Source organism: Topomyia yanbarensis, chromosome 3 (genome assembly GCF_030247195.1).
Source record: "Topomyia yanbarensis strain Yona2022 chromosome 3, ASM3024719v1, whole genome shotgun sequence".
Classification (NCBI taxonomy): Eukaryota; Metazoa; Arthropoda; class Insecta; order Diptera; family Culicidae; genus Topomyia; species Topomyia yanbarensis.
Window position 1 is genome coordinate 293,077,065 of NC_080672.1, and position 13,834 is coordinate 293,090,898.

The window sequence follows — 13,834 nt, forward strand, 5'->3', positions numbered from 1 at the left end:
CTGGGTACCTGGCCACCAAGGAATCGATGATAACGAAGGGGCCGACGAATTGGCCAGGCGTGGTTCATCAAACATGTTTTTGGACCAGAACCATTTCTAGGTATATCTACCTGTGCCATTAAACTAGAACTTTCGGCTTGGGCAAGAGACCAACTACTAAACGACTGACGTAACGTAGAAGACGTTCGACAAGCTAAGAAATTCATGCATCCAGATACAACGAGAGCCAAAAAACTAATGGATCTAAAACGTAAAGACTTACGTATAATCACAGGTTTATTTACGGGACATTGTCCTGCTAAGTATCATCTGAAAAAATTGGCAAAAGTCAAGATGACATTTGTCGATTTTGTAACTACGAACCCGAGAGCTCGGAACATATTCTCTGCCAGTGTGCTACTATTTCTTTGAAGGGAGCGATACTTCGGAAGGCATAATATGACGCCTCACGAGATATGGCATACCTGTCCCAAACGGATCCTCAGCTAAACGGAAAAAAAATGTTCCCAAAATCGTGAATAAAGTGTCATGAATTCTGGAACAATCACGTTTTTACGTTACGAAAACAGGACCATGATCAAAAATCATGGCTTTTATAATTATGTTCAATTTCCCTTCAGTAACGCCCGCATAACGCTTTCATTAGTGGAAATATTTGATTTTGTTTTGTGAACTTCAGTCCCGGTTTCCGCCAAGAATTAGTTCGAAACTTTATGAACATTATTCATAAAACCAAAGGTTGACTCATGATTTTTTCCTAGTTATAGGAACAATAGTTCACAAAATCAAAATATTCTGGCTATTTTTTCGTGAACTATTTCACGAAATTCGGAATTTTATTCATGAATCCATTCAATCCTCGTGACCTAATTCATGATCCCCAATATATTAGTCACGATCCAATATCCGTGCTCGTGAAATGGTTCACAAAATCATCAGATATTATTCATGCATTCGCTAACTGGTTCATGATTCCTAATATATTAGTTTCGATCCAATATCCATGCTCGTTAAATAGTTCACGACATCATGAAATCTTATTCATGTATTCGTGAACCGGTTCATGATACCTAGTCACAACTTACCATTCGGTTTCGTAAAACAGTTCACGAAATCATAAAATATTATTCATGTATTCGTGAACTGGTTCATGATTCCTAACATACTAGTCAAAATCCAATATCCGTACTCGTGAAATAGTTCCCGAAATCATGAAATATTGTTCTTGTATTCCTGAACTGGTTCATGATTCCTAGTATATTAGTTACGATCCAATATCCGTGCTCGTGAAATAGTTCACGAAATCATGGAATATTATTCATGTAATCGTGAACTGGTTCAAGATACCAAGTTTAATAGTCACAACTTATCATTCGATTTCGTGAAAAAGTTCACGAAATCATAAAATATTATTCATGTATTCGTAATTTTAATAGAATGAAAAATGCATCGAAAATGAATGAAATTCAAAAAAAAACTAAGTAGCTCTTATACAATTATTTTGGCTACAGAAACTAGTTGGGACGAAAGTGTTAGAAGTGAAGAAGTTTTCGGAAACAGCTACAATGTGTTTAGAGCTGACCGAAACATTCATATGTCTAAAAAGAAGTCAGGAGGGGGAGTTTTAATAGCAATTACATCAAAATTTAACGCAGAAATCATTACTACAAGGAAATTTAAAGAATTTGAGCATGTGTGCGTTAAAACCCATCTGGCAGGTGAAACACATATATTTGCCACTGTGTACTTCCCCCCAAATAATGCCCGCAAAGATACATTTGAAAAGTTTTTTCTCATTGCCGAAGAAATTATAACCAGGCTCCCCCCAGAGGTAAAAGTTCATATTTATGGTGACTTCAGTCAACGAAGCATTGACTTCTTTCCAGACACTGAAAATGGAAGCATCCTACTTCCAGTCGTTGGGGATAACGAAACTCTGCAGGCCATATTTGACAAAACTGCAAGTTTAGGACTTAACCAAATTAATCATGTTAGAAATCAGCAAAACTGTTATTTAGATTTATTATTCACAAACATTCATGAAGACTTCTGTGTCACCGAGTCATTAACTCCACTAAAGAAAAATGAAGCGTTTCATACCGCAATTGAGTTTTCTGTATTTGTACATGATCACAAAAGACCCGATGACTGCGAGTACGAAGAGGCCTTTCAATTTCAATTGGCAAATTTTGACAACATAAAACAAAGACTAAGCAGTATAGATTGGCAAACGTTGTTTAGAAATGAAGCAAGTATCGAAAATTCAGTAGACGTCTTTTACACAAAATTGTTTGATATAATAGTTGAACAAGTACCACTGAAAAAAATTAGGCGACAAGGCAACACAAAATATCCAGTTTGGTATAACGAGCAAATTAAAAATTTAAAAAATCGTAAACAAAAGGCCCACAAAAAGTATAAAAAAATCAAAAATGAAAGAAACTTATTTAACTATTTGGACATTTGCGATCAACTAAACCTATCCATTAATATATCATTTGAAGAGTATAACTCAAAAACCGAACTTCAAATAAAATCTAGCCCAAAAAATTTCTTTAATCATGTTAAAAATAATTTAAAATCGGAAAACTTCCCTTCAAAAATGAAACTTAAAGAAAATGTCGGTGTCAACTCGGAACAAATCTGCAATCTTTTCGCAACCCTCTTTCAAGACATCTATACCACATTTTCTGAAGAAGATCGTGATCGCGAATATTTCGGTTTCTTCCCAGAATTCACCACAGACATTGGCGTCAATCATGTCAGTGTGCAAGATATTATGGAGGCTCTAAACAAACTATATGCCTCCAAAGGTTCTGGACCTGACGGGATTCCACCCGTATTTATGAAGAACTTAGCGTTGGAACTCACAAGTCCTCTGTTTTGGCTTTTTACCATGTCGCTTGAATGTGGCATTTTCACCAATTTATGAAAAAGTCGTACCTGGTACCCATTTTTAAAAGTGGAAAAAAATCTGACATATGTAACTACCGTGGAATTGCCATTGTGTCATGTATGCCTAAACTCTTTGAAGCAATCGTTAACGAAAAACTATTCAATCAAATCAAAAACAGAATTACTAACATGCAGCATGGGTTCTTCAAAGGACGTTCAACTAATACAAAATAACTAGAATTCGTACACTACTCATTGATTGCAATGGAGAATGGAAACTACATTGAAGCTCTTTACACAGACTTTAGCAAGGCATTTGATCGTATCGACATACCCTTGCTATTATTCAAACTGAAAAAATTAGGAATTGAACCAGGTCTTCTCAAATGGCTCGAATCATATATAACTAACCGTCAACAAATAGTTAGATTTAAAGGGAAGAAATCGAATCCCATTCAAGTCACATCAGGAGTTCCTCAAGGCTCCCATCTAGGCCCTCTTTTGTTCATTTTATTCGTGAACGACATATCATTCATTCTCAATAACATAAAAGTTCTTATCTATGCCGACGACATGAAGCTCTTTTTAGAAATTAGGAACGAACAAGACATAAAGATACTACAGGATGTTTTACCTCTGGTGTAACAAAAGCCTTCTGCAACTAAACGTAAAAAAATGTAATGCAATAACTTTTAGTAGGAAACGAAATACACCTGACATTTCAATCACTCTAGGAAATCAAGTGGTACAAAAGTGCGAAAGAGTTAAAGATTTGGGAGTCATTCTAGATTCAAAATTAACATTCATTGACCATTACAACACAATCATCAATAGAGCAAATAACATGCTTGGATTTATAAAGCGTTTTAGTTACAATTTTAATGATCCATATACAATTAAAACATTGTATATCTCGTATGTAAGGTCAATACTGGAATATTGTAGCATAGTTTGGTCACCTTTCTCAATCACACACGAAGAAAGAATAGAATCAGTACAAAGGCAATTTTTATTGTTTGCACTTCGCAAAATAGGTTGGACACGATTTCCTCTCCCATCTTATAAAGCTCGCTGTATGCTCATTAACATCCAAACACTAAAAGAGCGCCGAGAATATGCAATGGTTTCATTTCTAAACGATATCATTTCATGTCGTATTGATTCAGGCGAACTTCTATCTCAACTTAATTTTTATATACCTTCCCGGCAGTTACGAATCCGAAATACATTGATAAGAAACAATTATCGTACAAATTATGCCAAGTTTGGACCATTAAATCAGATGATGGCAAATTACAACAAGCACTGCTAAGCTATAGCTATTAACAATAACAAAAAGCAAATTAAAAAAATATTTCAATTCTATTCGCTTATAAAGAACATCCTAAAGTAGTGCTATGTAAACCAGATAGTGTTTAGTTTAGTTATTAGTATTTTATTTTTTAAGTGTATACTATATTTTATCGTTGTAACAAAACGGTCTACTCTTGTTTGACGACAATAAATAAATAAATAAAATAAAATAAATAAATAAACTGGTTCATGATTCCTAGCACATGATTTGCGATCTATCTAGTATCTATTTGCGTGCTAGTGATATTTAGAAGATATGATTAGGGAATCATTTACAATTTCATGCAACATGGTAATGAAATTTTTACGTGAACTCTATCACAAAAGTTGTAGTATTATTCGTGGAATCATTTTGGTTTCATGCACTTTTTTTGAAATGCCCAGCTGCTAGCGACCAGTAATAGCACTGAGAACTGACATACAAGTAAAGTTTTCAACTTGTGTAAGAAATTAAACTGTCGCTTTGAAATGACAACAACAAGTAGCCATTTGCCACTGGTCGGCGCTTCGATCGGCCAGCAATCGATATACGGGACTTGTGTGCAAACTTGGATACAATGGTGACTCACGCATGCAAACCTGTATGCGATTGTGATTTTCAACGTATTTTCATTTAAATGTTTACACAGGTTTTCCGGGAAAGTTTGTTCTAGCTTATATGTCTGTTCTCTGTGGTAATAGGTACGAGCAGTAGATATAAAAATACTATTAGAACCTCGAACGTCGTTATTTATTTTATAAGGTTCATTGTGATGTCCGGACAGAAAACGAAAACTGCACTGAGAACCCAAAATAGTGTGCGTAATATAGGTCACAGAACCAGATATCGACAATGAGTCTTATTTTAATGATCCAGTTCATATTGTCACCAGTAAAAAAACCATTAGTAACCAAAAAGTAATAGATCACGATAAGGCGAAGAGAATTTACGAATACCATAATAAAACTGCTGATATTATGAACTTTTTTCCTTTTTTTATTTCGACTATGTTAGTCACATTTTCTTTTTTACGTTTTAACGACATTCAATTAGCTAGAGATTACTGGGTAGGGAAAGTTATGAAACTTTGCCAGCCGGTTGTCACGGTAAAGATAGATACGTCTACCTTTATCAAGGACACATGTTAGTGAACTCGGGTGATTCGTAGTTATTCTGCCTAAGCTCGACCCTCATTTAACAGAAGGCAAAAATTAAGCCCGTACGATATTAAGCCTGTTCTAATGACCCTGCCACTTCTAGTTTTCCGATCTGTTTACTTCACATCCTTGCTCTCACTTGAGTACTATGGCTCTAAGTTTCATAACTTTCCCTACCCAGTAATCTCTAGCTAATTGAATGTCGTTAAAACGTAAAAAAGATATTATGAACATTAGTTACTTTTACTCTTTGAAAGTAAGCTCTAAAATAAAATATCATAATAACATGAACAGAAATTACGAAAATTGTGACTAAGATCCTGAAATCATGAACACAAATCACACAACTCGTGACAAAAATATTTAAAATTGTGATAAAAATCCTGAAATCATGAACATGAAGCATTCTACTCATGACTAAAATATCACGATAACGTGAATGGAAGTTACGAACATCGCGACTAAGAACTTGAAATCATGAACTTTAATCCCGCTAACGTCATGAGAATTCACAAGAATCGTAAATAAGCTCTTGAAATCATGAACAACGTTTGACTGTCGACTGTGTATTCCCAAATCATGAACAAGAATCACAACAAAAACTAAACATGTCCAGGGAACAACAGTAACCCAACCAACCATTCTAATGTAACGCCATGTATATATTCGGGGCGAACTGGTTTTTAGAAATCACAAACAGTTTTATGAATACGAGGTTTATTGTTCATAATTTCAATTTATGAACGAATTTTTCCGTGTACATTAATAATGCACTACCCGGTTGGGACGACACATGTGGACAGACAAAAAACTCGCTTCCAACTACAACTGAACTAGTGGTCGCAGTTTCCCCTAACAAAACAATGATAAATACTACCGAAAAATGGATCCAATGAAATTGTAATTTGACCTATTTTGGGTGGCCCGAATGGAAAATTTTGACTCTCTAATTTATTTTTTTAAGGTAACGTGATCTACTTTATATGCACATCCCTGAAAAGATGCATTATTTGGGTCTATCTTAACCAATACATATACGCATCTGCTTTCGCCTTTTCTCGATGATTTCATCGAAGAATGTGCACAATGTAGAATCTAAACAACGTCTGGTGAAATTTCCCAAGGTCAACGAAGCATGATGTAAATTATGATTGAACAACATCAGCTTGCAATAGGTACCTACTGCTTGCTTACCAACTAATTATCGATTCCTTACATACATACTGTACTTACCGAGCGATCGCATGGCATTGTTGTCAACATCCAGACCGGCGAATGCATAGATGGCATGCGTGCATAGCCTCGGATCAAAGTGGTCTAAGCTGTACGATGCCGAACCCTTCCGGTAGACGGCCCACGTCGATATGTAGCACACCACAACGCGATCGTGGTCAATCACTATACCGGACAGAGGATGGTGGTGCAGGATGGGCATGCCGCCGCAGGTACATGAAAAAGAAAGAAATTAATGTTTAGTTTGAGGTTCGGGGCGGTGATTGAAACCAATGAAAATTGAGGGTGGCTTAAAATCTGAATTTGAGTCGCATTCTTGTTCCTTGATTTATAATGGAAGCCTTACAAAATATTCGAGCTAAATGACTGCAGTGAAGGAGGAAGTTGAGAGGTCAGACAGGTGTAAATTGCAACCAGCCTTCTGCAAACCCCACGAATAACGCTAAAGATTTGAATATTCCAAATTCACGTAAATAAAAATAAATTTTATGAAAATCGAATATTTCATTCGATTTTATTTGAATAAGAATATTTCAATCACAGAATAAAATTAAATTTTTCGCTCTGTAACAAACATCCCTATGCAAAACAAACAATTCATGTTCGTTTCACTCAAACGGTGCGTAGTTTTGTAGACCACCGTGGCTTATCAAAGAGTGGGTGGGGCAATGTTATCTTTTTCATTTTTATACATGCACAATTGAAAGCGTTGAAGAGCATTTTGCTTTTTGTGTTGTTTGCGATATATCTTGTTGATGGTTAACATAACACCCTATATACATAACAAAACACAATTCAAAATGACGCTCTTCCTCACCTGTTAAACACATCTTAATGGGCAATGAGACAGTCTGGTGCCAAGAATATGAAAATTGCGGCCAATTGCATCGCCATGACAGGCACAATATACATAACAACTGGAGATGAAATATGTTGATTGAAATGTTCCACTCGCTAATACTTTATTCGATGATAAATAGCTTCTGAGCATATCGTGTATGTCTCCAGCAGGGTTGTTAATGCGATACATTTTTCACGATAATTTATCGACGTTACTCGTTAACGATAATGTATCGTCATCGGAAACTCCGTTAACGATAATGTATCGTCGCCTTCATCGTCATCGTCGATAATTGTATCGTCGCTTTCATCGTCATCGTCGGTTCATCGGTTATCGCGATACATTTTGCGTTACTTTCCAGTTTATTGGAGTTGAAGTTGATGCGGTTAACTTTCAATTGTTTAGAAATAAATACCTATTGAAGGACATGTTGTTGGCAGTTGAAAATCAATAGTTTTGGACATTTTCTATGCACAGCGGGGTCTGACGATGCGTCAAAATGAAATTATTTCAATTTTTCGGGAAAATGTATTATGTTGAAGGGAAAGTTGCTGGCAATTGAAAATCAATAATTTTGGACATTTCAATACGCAGAAGGGTCCGATGATGAGTCGAAATTGAATTTTTTCAACTTTTCGAGTAAGTTGGTGCACAGAAGAGTCCCAGGTGCACAGTGTTTCCAAGCGGCAAAAAGGTGATCAAAATTGTTTTGACCATGAAGAAAACAAATTTTGAGCTATTGTGCGATTAGTAATTTTTAGCACGCAAAAACATATATTGAAAAAACTACTAAACCACTATTATTAGGCCATTCACAAATTACACTACACATTTAAGTCGTGTGGTGATTAACAGAATTTATTATAATTTTGATTTAAACCAGAAGATTTCGGATTTTGAAAAGGAGAATATACATATTTCCAATGTTTGATTTCCTTTTCTAGTTAGGAAGCTTTTAGCTCCCTCCTCCGTTTCTTCGCTCCACTATGTAACAAGATGCTTCATGCTTCCTTCTTTTGCCCTTAAATATGTAGTGTAATTTATGTACGGCCTCATAATAGAGTTTTATTCGTTTTTTGAATACAGTGAAGACCCGTTTTTATCAGCCTCTTGGCGAATTGTAGGCTGATAAAACGATGGCATTGACAAAATCGGCACATATTTTTGCTGGTTCTGAAGAGACGAAGTCGAAACGCAAACACCTGGACTAACATATTTTTTTTTCTTTCTTTTTAATAAACCGGAGCGGTTAAAATATTCTTCTGTAGTTCCTCGACAAAGCCTCATAATCCGTTCTGATCATTTAGTAAAAAATTTCCTTAAGGAGGTCTTACAGTACAATATTATTATTTTTGTATATTTTGCATCTCTAAGATAAGAAAAATATGCTAAAGAAGGAATTTACTCGAATTTGACTTGAACGTAAGCTAGAGCCCACCAAACGATTTTGATAGTGTTTGTTTTACAGATTCGTATTGGTATTCGTCTGCGGAAATTTGCGGCTTCCATACCAAAATATTGCTTTTTGGGCACTAAAACATTCGATAACTTCTAAGTTGTAAGAGATACAAATAAACTTACATTATAAAAATTCTGTATTTTCTTATGCTGAACAACATCTTGGAACATTTTGAAATTCTACAAAATTACCAGGAAAAGTATTTTGAAAAAAGCAATTTTCAGGGGTATATCAAAAAAATCTCCACAAATGTAAATTTAAATCGACAGATAGACACATAGTCTCTTCAGCGAAGTTAATACTTAAGATATTCTCAACAACTTTGCCAAAGAAAGTTTTTTTTTATTTTCATAAACGTAGGCAAAAACTTTCTTCTCAGCTTTAGAGGAATTAATCACCCAACTAATACTTTTTAAATGAAAAAAATATAAATAAACTTTGCTGAAGACACTATAACTAAAAATGTTTTTCGTGGTTCAAAGAATTTCTTTCACCTTTTTGCCAATTTGGATCCTCGTGTGAATTGAAAATGTCTAAAACTATCGATTGCCCTTGAATATAAAAAGTTCGCGAAAAGTTGAAAAAAAAAATCTATTTTGATGCACCGACGGTACATTGAAAATGCCCAAAACTATTGATTTTCACTTACCAATAACTTCTTCAATATAACAAACTTTCCTCAATAGTTGAAAAAATCCATTTTGACACATCGTCGAACCCCCTGTGTATTGAAAATGTCCAAAACTATTGATTGTCAACTGCCAATAACTTTCCCTTCAATATAAAACTCTCCCGAAAAGTTGACAAAAAACTCCATTTTGACACATCGTCGGACCCCCCCCCCCCCCCTCCACTGTACATAGAAAATGTCCAAAACTATTGATTTTAAACTGCCAACAACATGTCCTTCAATAGTTATTTAATTCTAAACAATTGAAAGTTAACCGCATCAACTTCAATCCCAATAAACGGGAAAGTAACGCAAAATGTATCGCGATAACCGATGAACCGACGATGACGATGAAAACGACGATACAATTATCGACGATGACGATGAAGGCGACGATACATTATCGTTAACGGAGTTTCCGATGACGTTGACGGGTGGTTAACGTTATCGACGATGACGATTAATTATCGATTAACAACCCTGGTCTCCAGGTCCGTCGAGATAGGATGGGGAGGGGCAGTTAGCGGGGGTAGTTGTCCCAGGCCCAGCAATTTTTTGTGGGTCTGCATTTTTACCTGAAAGTAAATACTGGATGGATGGAGGTGGGATTCGCGAACAACCTCCTAAAATCATGTGTATTTAACCTAATGTTAATAAATCTATTTGCGTTTCTATAACACTAGTATACGCCAAAAAATGCATAACGCGACATTTCAAAGGTTTGGATTGTATCATGGCTATCGGTGTTTCTTCTGTATTGCGAACTTAATTATGCATCAAGAACACTTTTCTGAACAAGTTCGTTTATTATGGTTACATATCATAATTTGGAGATTCTTCGTTTAAAAAGTTTTCACCCGTAAAACACGGCAAGGATGAATCTCCAGTATTAAAACCAGTTAAAAAATAAATAAATCGTATGCAGGAGCATCCGTACACACCAAATAATGAAATTTACACGTCATGTAAATCAATACGAATGTAAACATACAAAGCTTGAATGAAAAATTTGATTGAAAATTATGTTGAATTCGATGCACTCAATGGGAGCATCAAAAAGCATATGGTTTTACACTTTAATTCTTGTGATATTGTATGTCATTCTTTTTACAGCAATATTGAAAAAAAATACATTAAACTGCATTGGTATCCCGTTTGATGAAACTGTAATTTTCAATCAACGTGTAAAATTATAATAAAAATTCGTTGAAGAAAGCACTACAAGTTGTGTGTATTTGTGGCAGAACTTAATTTTATATTTATATTCATGCTCCAAATATGTGCATGAAAATAAATTTAAAATTACAAAGTATTTTTTTCTGTATATATCATGAAGTTCAAGATTAAAAGTAGTCAAAAAACTAATTTGCAACAGTCGGATTTATTTTTTCCGGTTTTTATACTCAAGGTTTTTTATCCAACTCTTACAAAGGATAGTCCCAGTCTGTTTTTACATTTCTTATAAAAGAAATGTATAGAATTCGCTCAAACTTTCAAGATTTTTTCCGAGGCCCGCAGGGCCGAGTCTTATACAAACTCTCATTTGTGTTTCTCAGCAATGGATAAACCGATCTTATCCAAACCAATTTTAAATGAAAGACCTATCAGCCAGACAGAACGCTATTAATTTGTTTTTGATTCTGATGTTTAGTTTTCAAAATATGAATGTTTGAATGTGTAAAAATGACGTTTTTTGCAGTTTTTTTTTTAAATTATCTACCGAAATTGACGATATAGATGAACACTTTATATATCTTTGGACAGCCTATACGAATACCTTTCGAACGAGCTATAGATTACTGAAAACGGACTATTATCAAAAGAGATATTTATCATTAAATATGGACGAAGATCATTTCCCATAGCCACAAATAAGACCAAAAACATGCAATCTATTTTTAACGCCAAAGCGTCTAATTTTAGGTCAATAGTGTCTTCGCAGAATTTAATGGAGGCAATATGCCTTTTCTTTTGGTATTATTTTTTTGCTGATTAATCCAACTACAAGTGAGATATTTTCATAAATTTTCTTGGAAGTAATTGTATTAAAATGATGTCTTCAGCAAATTTGTAGCTCTTACTTTTGCGAACAACTGTACTGAAGACATGAAATATCTATTTTCAATACTTTAAAAGTTATAGCTTGTTGTTTGTGGATTACCCTTTATCGCCTATGTATTGTTCAATATAGTAGTAAAGCATTTAAATTAGCCAAATATTATTTCGATAAAACGAATTTCGTATTTCCTTTTTCTATCTAGAATCACTAGAAATAACCGCCGAACAATTCCGAGTTGCCTAGATGGAACTTGATCACTTATCGATGCAAAAAATTTCATAGCGCGAACTAATGACTGCAAAGTTTCTAACTTACAAACATCGGATCGATCTGAAACGTACTTGGAATATGAAAAATTTATATAAATAACTCCAAGCAACGGCGTAGCCAAGAGAAGGCTTTATGATTCAACCCCACCCCTTGACCCCACCCAAAAAAATAATTGGATTGATGAGAATAATTCATTGATACTGACCGACTTCATTCAATATTACAATTATAATACTACGAAACAAAATAAAAAAAAATTTGGGAGCAGAACGAAAATAAAAAATGGTGAAAGTTTATGGTGCCCTGGTGAAGAAATTTTTGAAAAAATTGGAACGGGGCTTCACAAATTAAAACCAAAGTTTGTATGGAGAACTAGGGTGGTTCTACAAGGTAGATCTCAATGAAAATGGTGATCTTAAATTTTCGCATAAAGTCTTACACAAAATGCTTATTACATCGAAAAAATAATCTATGCAAGTTTTCAGCTCAATCGAATATCATTAAGGGGGTGCGGCATTTGAATATTGATTTCATAATATAAGAAAAAATCCAAAGCATGGGGGGGAGTACATGAAATGTTGAAAATCTATTTTTTTTGTCGAAATATATCTAAAAATTGCATGAAACATCCGCATCTAGTGTCAAAACAAATGAAAGCCGCTAAAAACAAATTTAAAAAAAAATTTAGTTCCAAGGACTTAGAAATTTTTGAAAAAATGATTCGAAAATCGAATCCTTATGATTGCAAAAAAAATCCCATCGAACTGGGCTTGAGAGCAGAACAAATAAAAAGATGGTATTTAAAACCCTAAATTTCCAACTAAATCGTCTTGAAGAAAGTTTTGAAAAAAATTGGAACTTCATAACTTAAAACCAAAATTTTGTGAAATTTTAAAAAATAACATCTTTTAGGTGAAAATGGGCATCTTGGATCCAATTTTCCCAACGAACTGGGCTTGGTAGCAGAACAAATAAAAAATGGCAGGTATTTAGGGTTCCAACGACATCAATGTAAAAAGATTTTTGAAAAATATTGGAACGGGACTTTACAGTTTAAAACCAAAGTTTTGTGAATTTTCTTAAAACAACTTCTTTTAGGTGAAAATGGGTATCTTTGATCGAATTTTCCCAACAAACTGGGCTTGGATGATTTAGATGGAATCCTAAATCCCTGCCATCTTTTTAGCTTTTCTGCTCCCAAGCCCAGTTCGTTGGGATTTTTTTTGCAATCATAGGACATTACGATAACTTTACGATTTTCGAATAATTTTTTCAAAAATCCTTGGAACTAAAAAAAAATTAGGATTCTTTTTAGCTGTTTTCGTTTGTTTTGACACTAGATGCTGATGTTTCATGCTATTTTTAGAAATATTTCGTAAAAAAATCGATTTTCAACATTTCATGCCCCCCCTCCCACGCTTTGGATTTTTTTTCTTTTATTATGAAATCAATATTCAAACGCCGCTCCCCCTTAATGATATCCGATTAAGCTAAAAACTTGCATAGATTACTTTTTCGATATAATAAGCATTTTATGTAAGACTTTATGCGAAAATTTAAGATCACCATTTTCATTGATATCTACCTTGTAGAACCACCCTAGTTCTCCATACAAATTTAACTTTAAGGTATTTGTTTTAATTTGTGAAGCCGCGTTCCAATTTTTTTTCAAAAAATTTTTCACCAGAAGTTTCCTGGGACCGCAAACTTTTTTCGTTCTGCTCCTCTATTGTGTTAAACAGTGTAATTATCAAAGTGTACATTGATAACCTGTCGTTTTAAACATCATGAGGACTTTTGAAAAGTTGTGGGAATGAGATCCTGGCCTGTAACAGATCTATCTAACAGTTATCTAATCACATCAATATCAAATACCCGCCTGAAAACATTCCAATAGACACTCATTCCAGAGTTCTG

The 13,834-nt window shown here is 34.5% G+C and overlaps 1 protein-coding gene across 3 annotated transcripts in view; it reads right to left on the bottom strand.

Annotated features, from left to right (window-relative positions):
• LOC131693641 (probable chitinase 2) overlaps positions 1-13,834 on the bottom strand; it is a 47,840-nt gene that overhangs the window by 10,313 nt on the left and 23,693 nt on the right. For all 3 annotated transcript variants that reach the window (XM_058981629.1, XM_058981630.1, XM_058981628.1), the window contains one exon: positions 6,619-6,783. In XM_058981629.1, the coding sequence (XP_058837612.1) occupies positions 6,619-6,783 (165 nt within the window). The remainder of the gene's footprint in view (positions 1-6,618; positions 6,784-13,834) is intronic.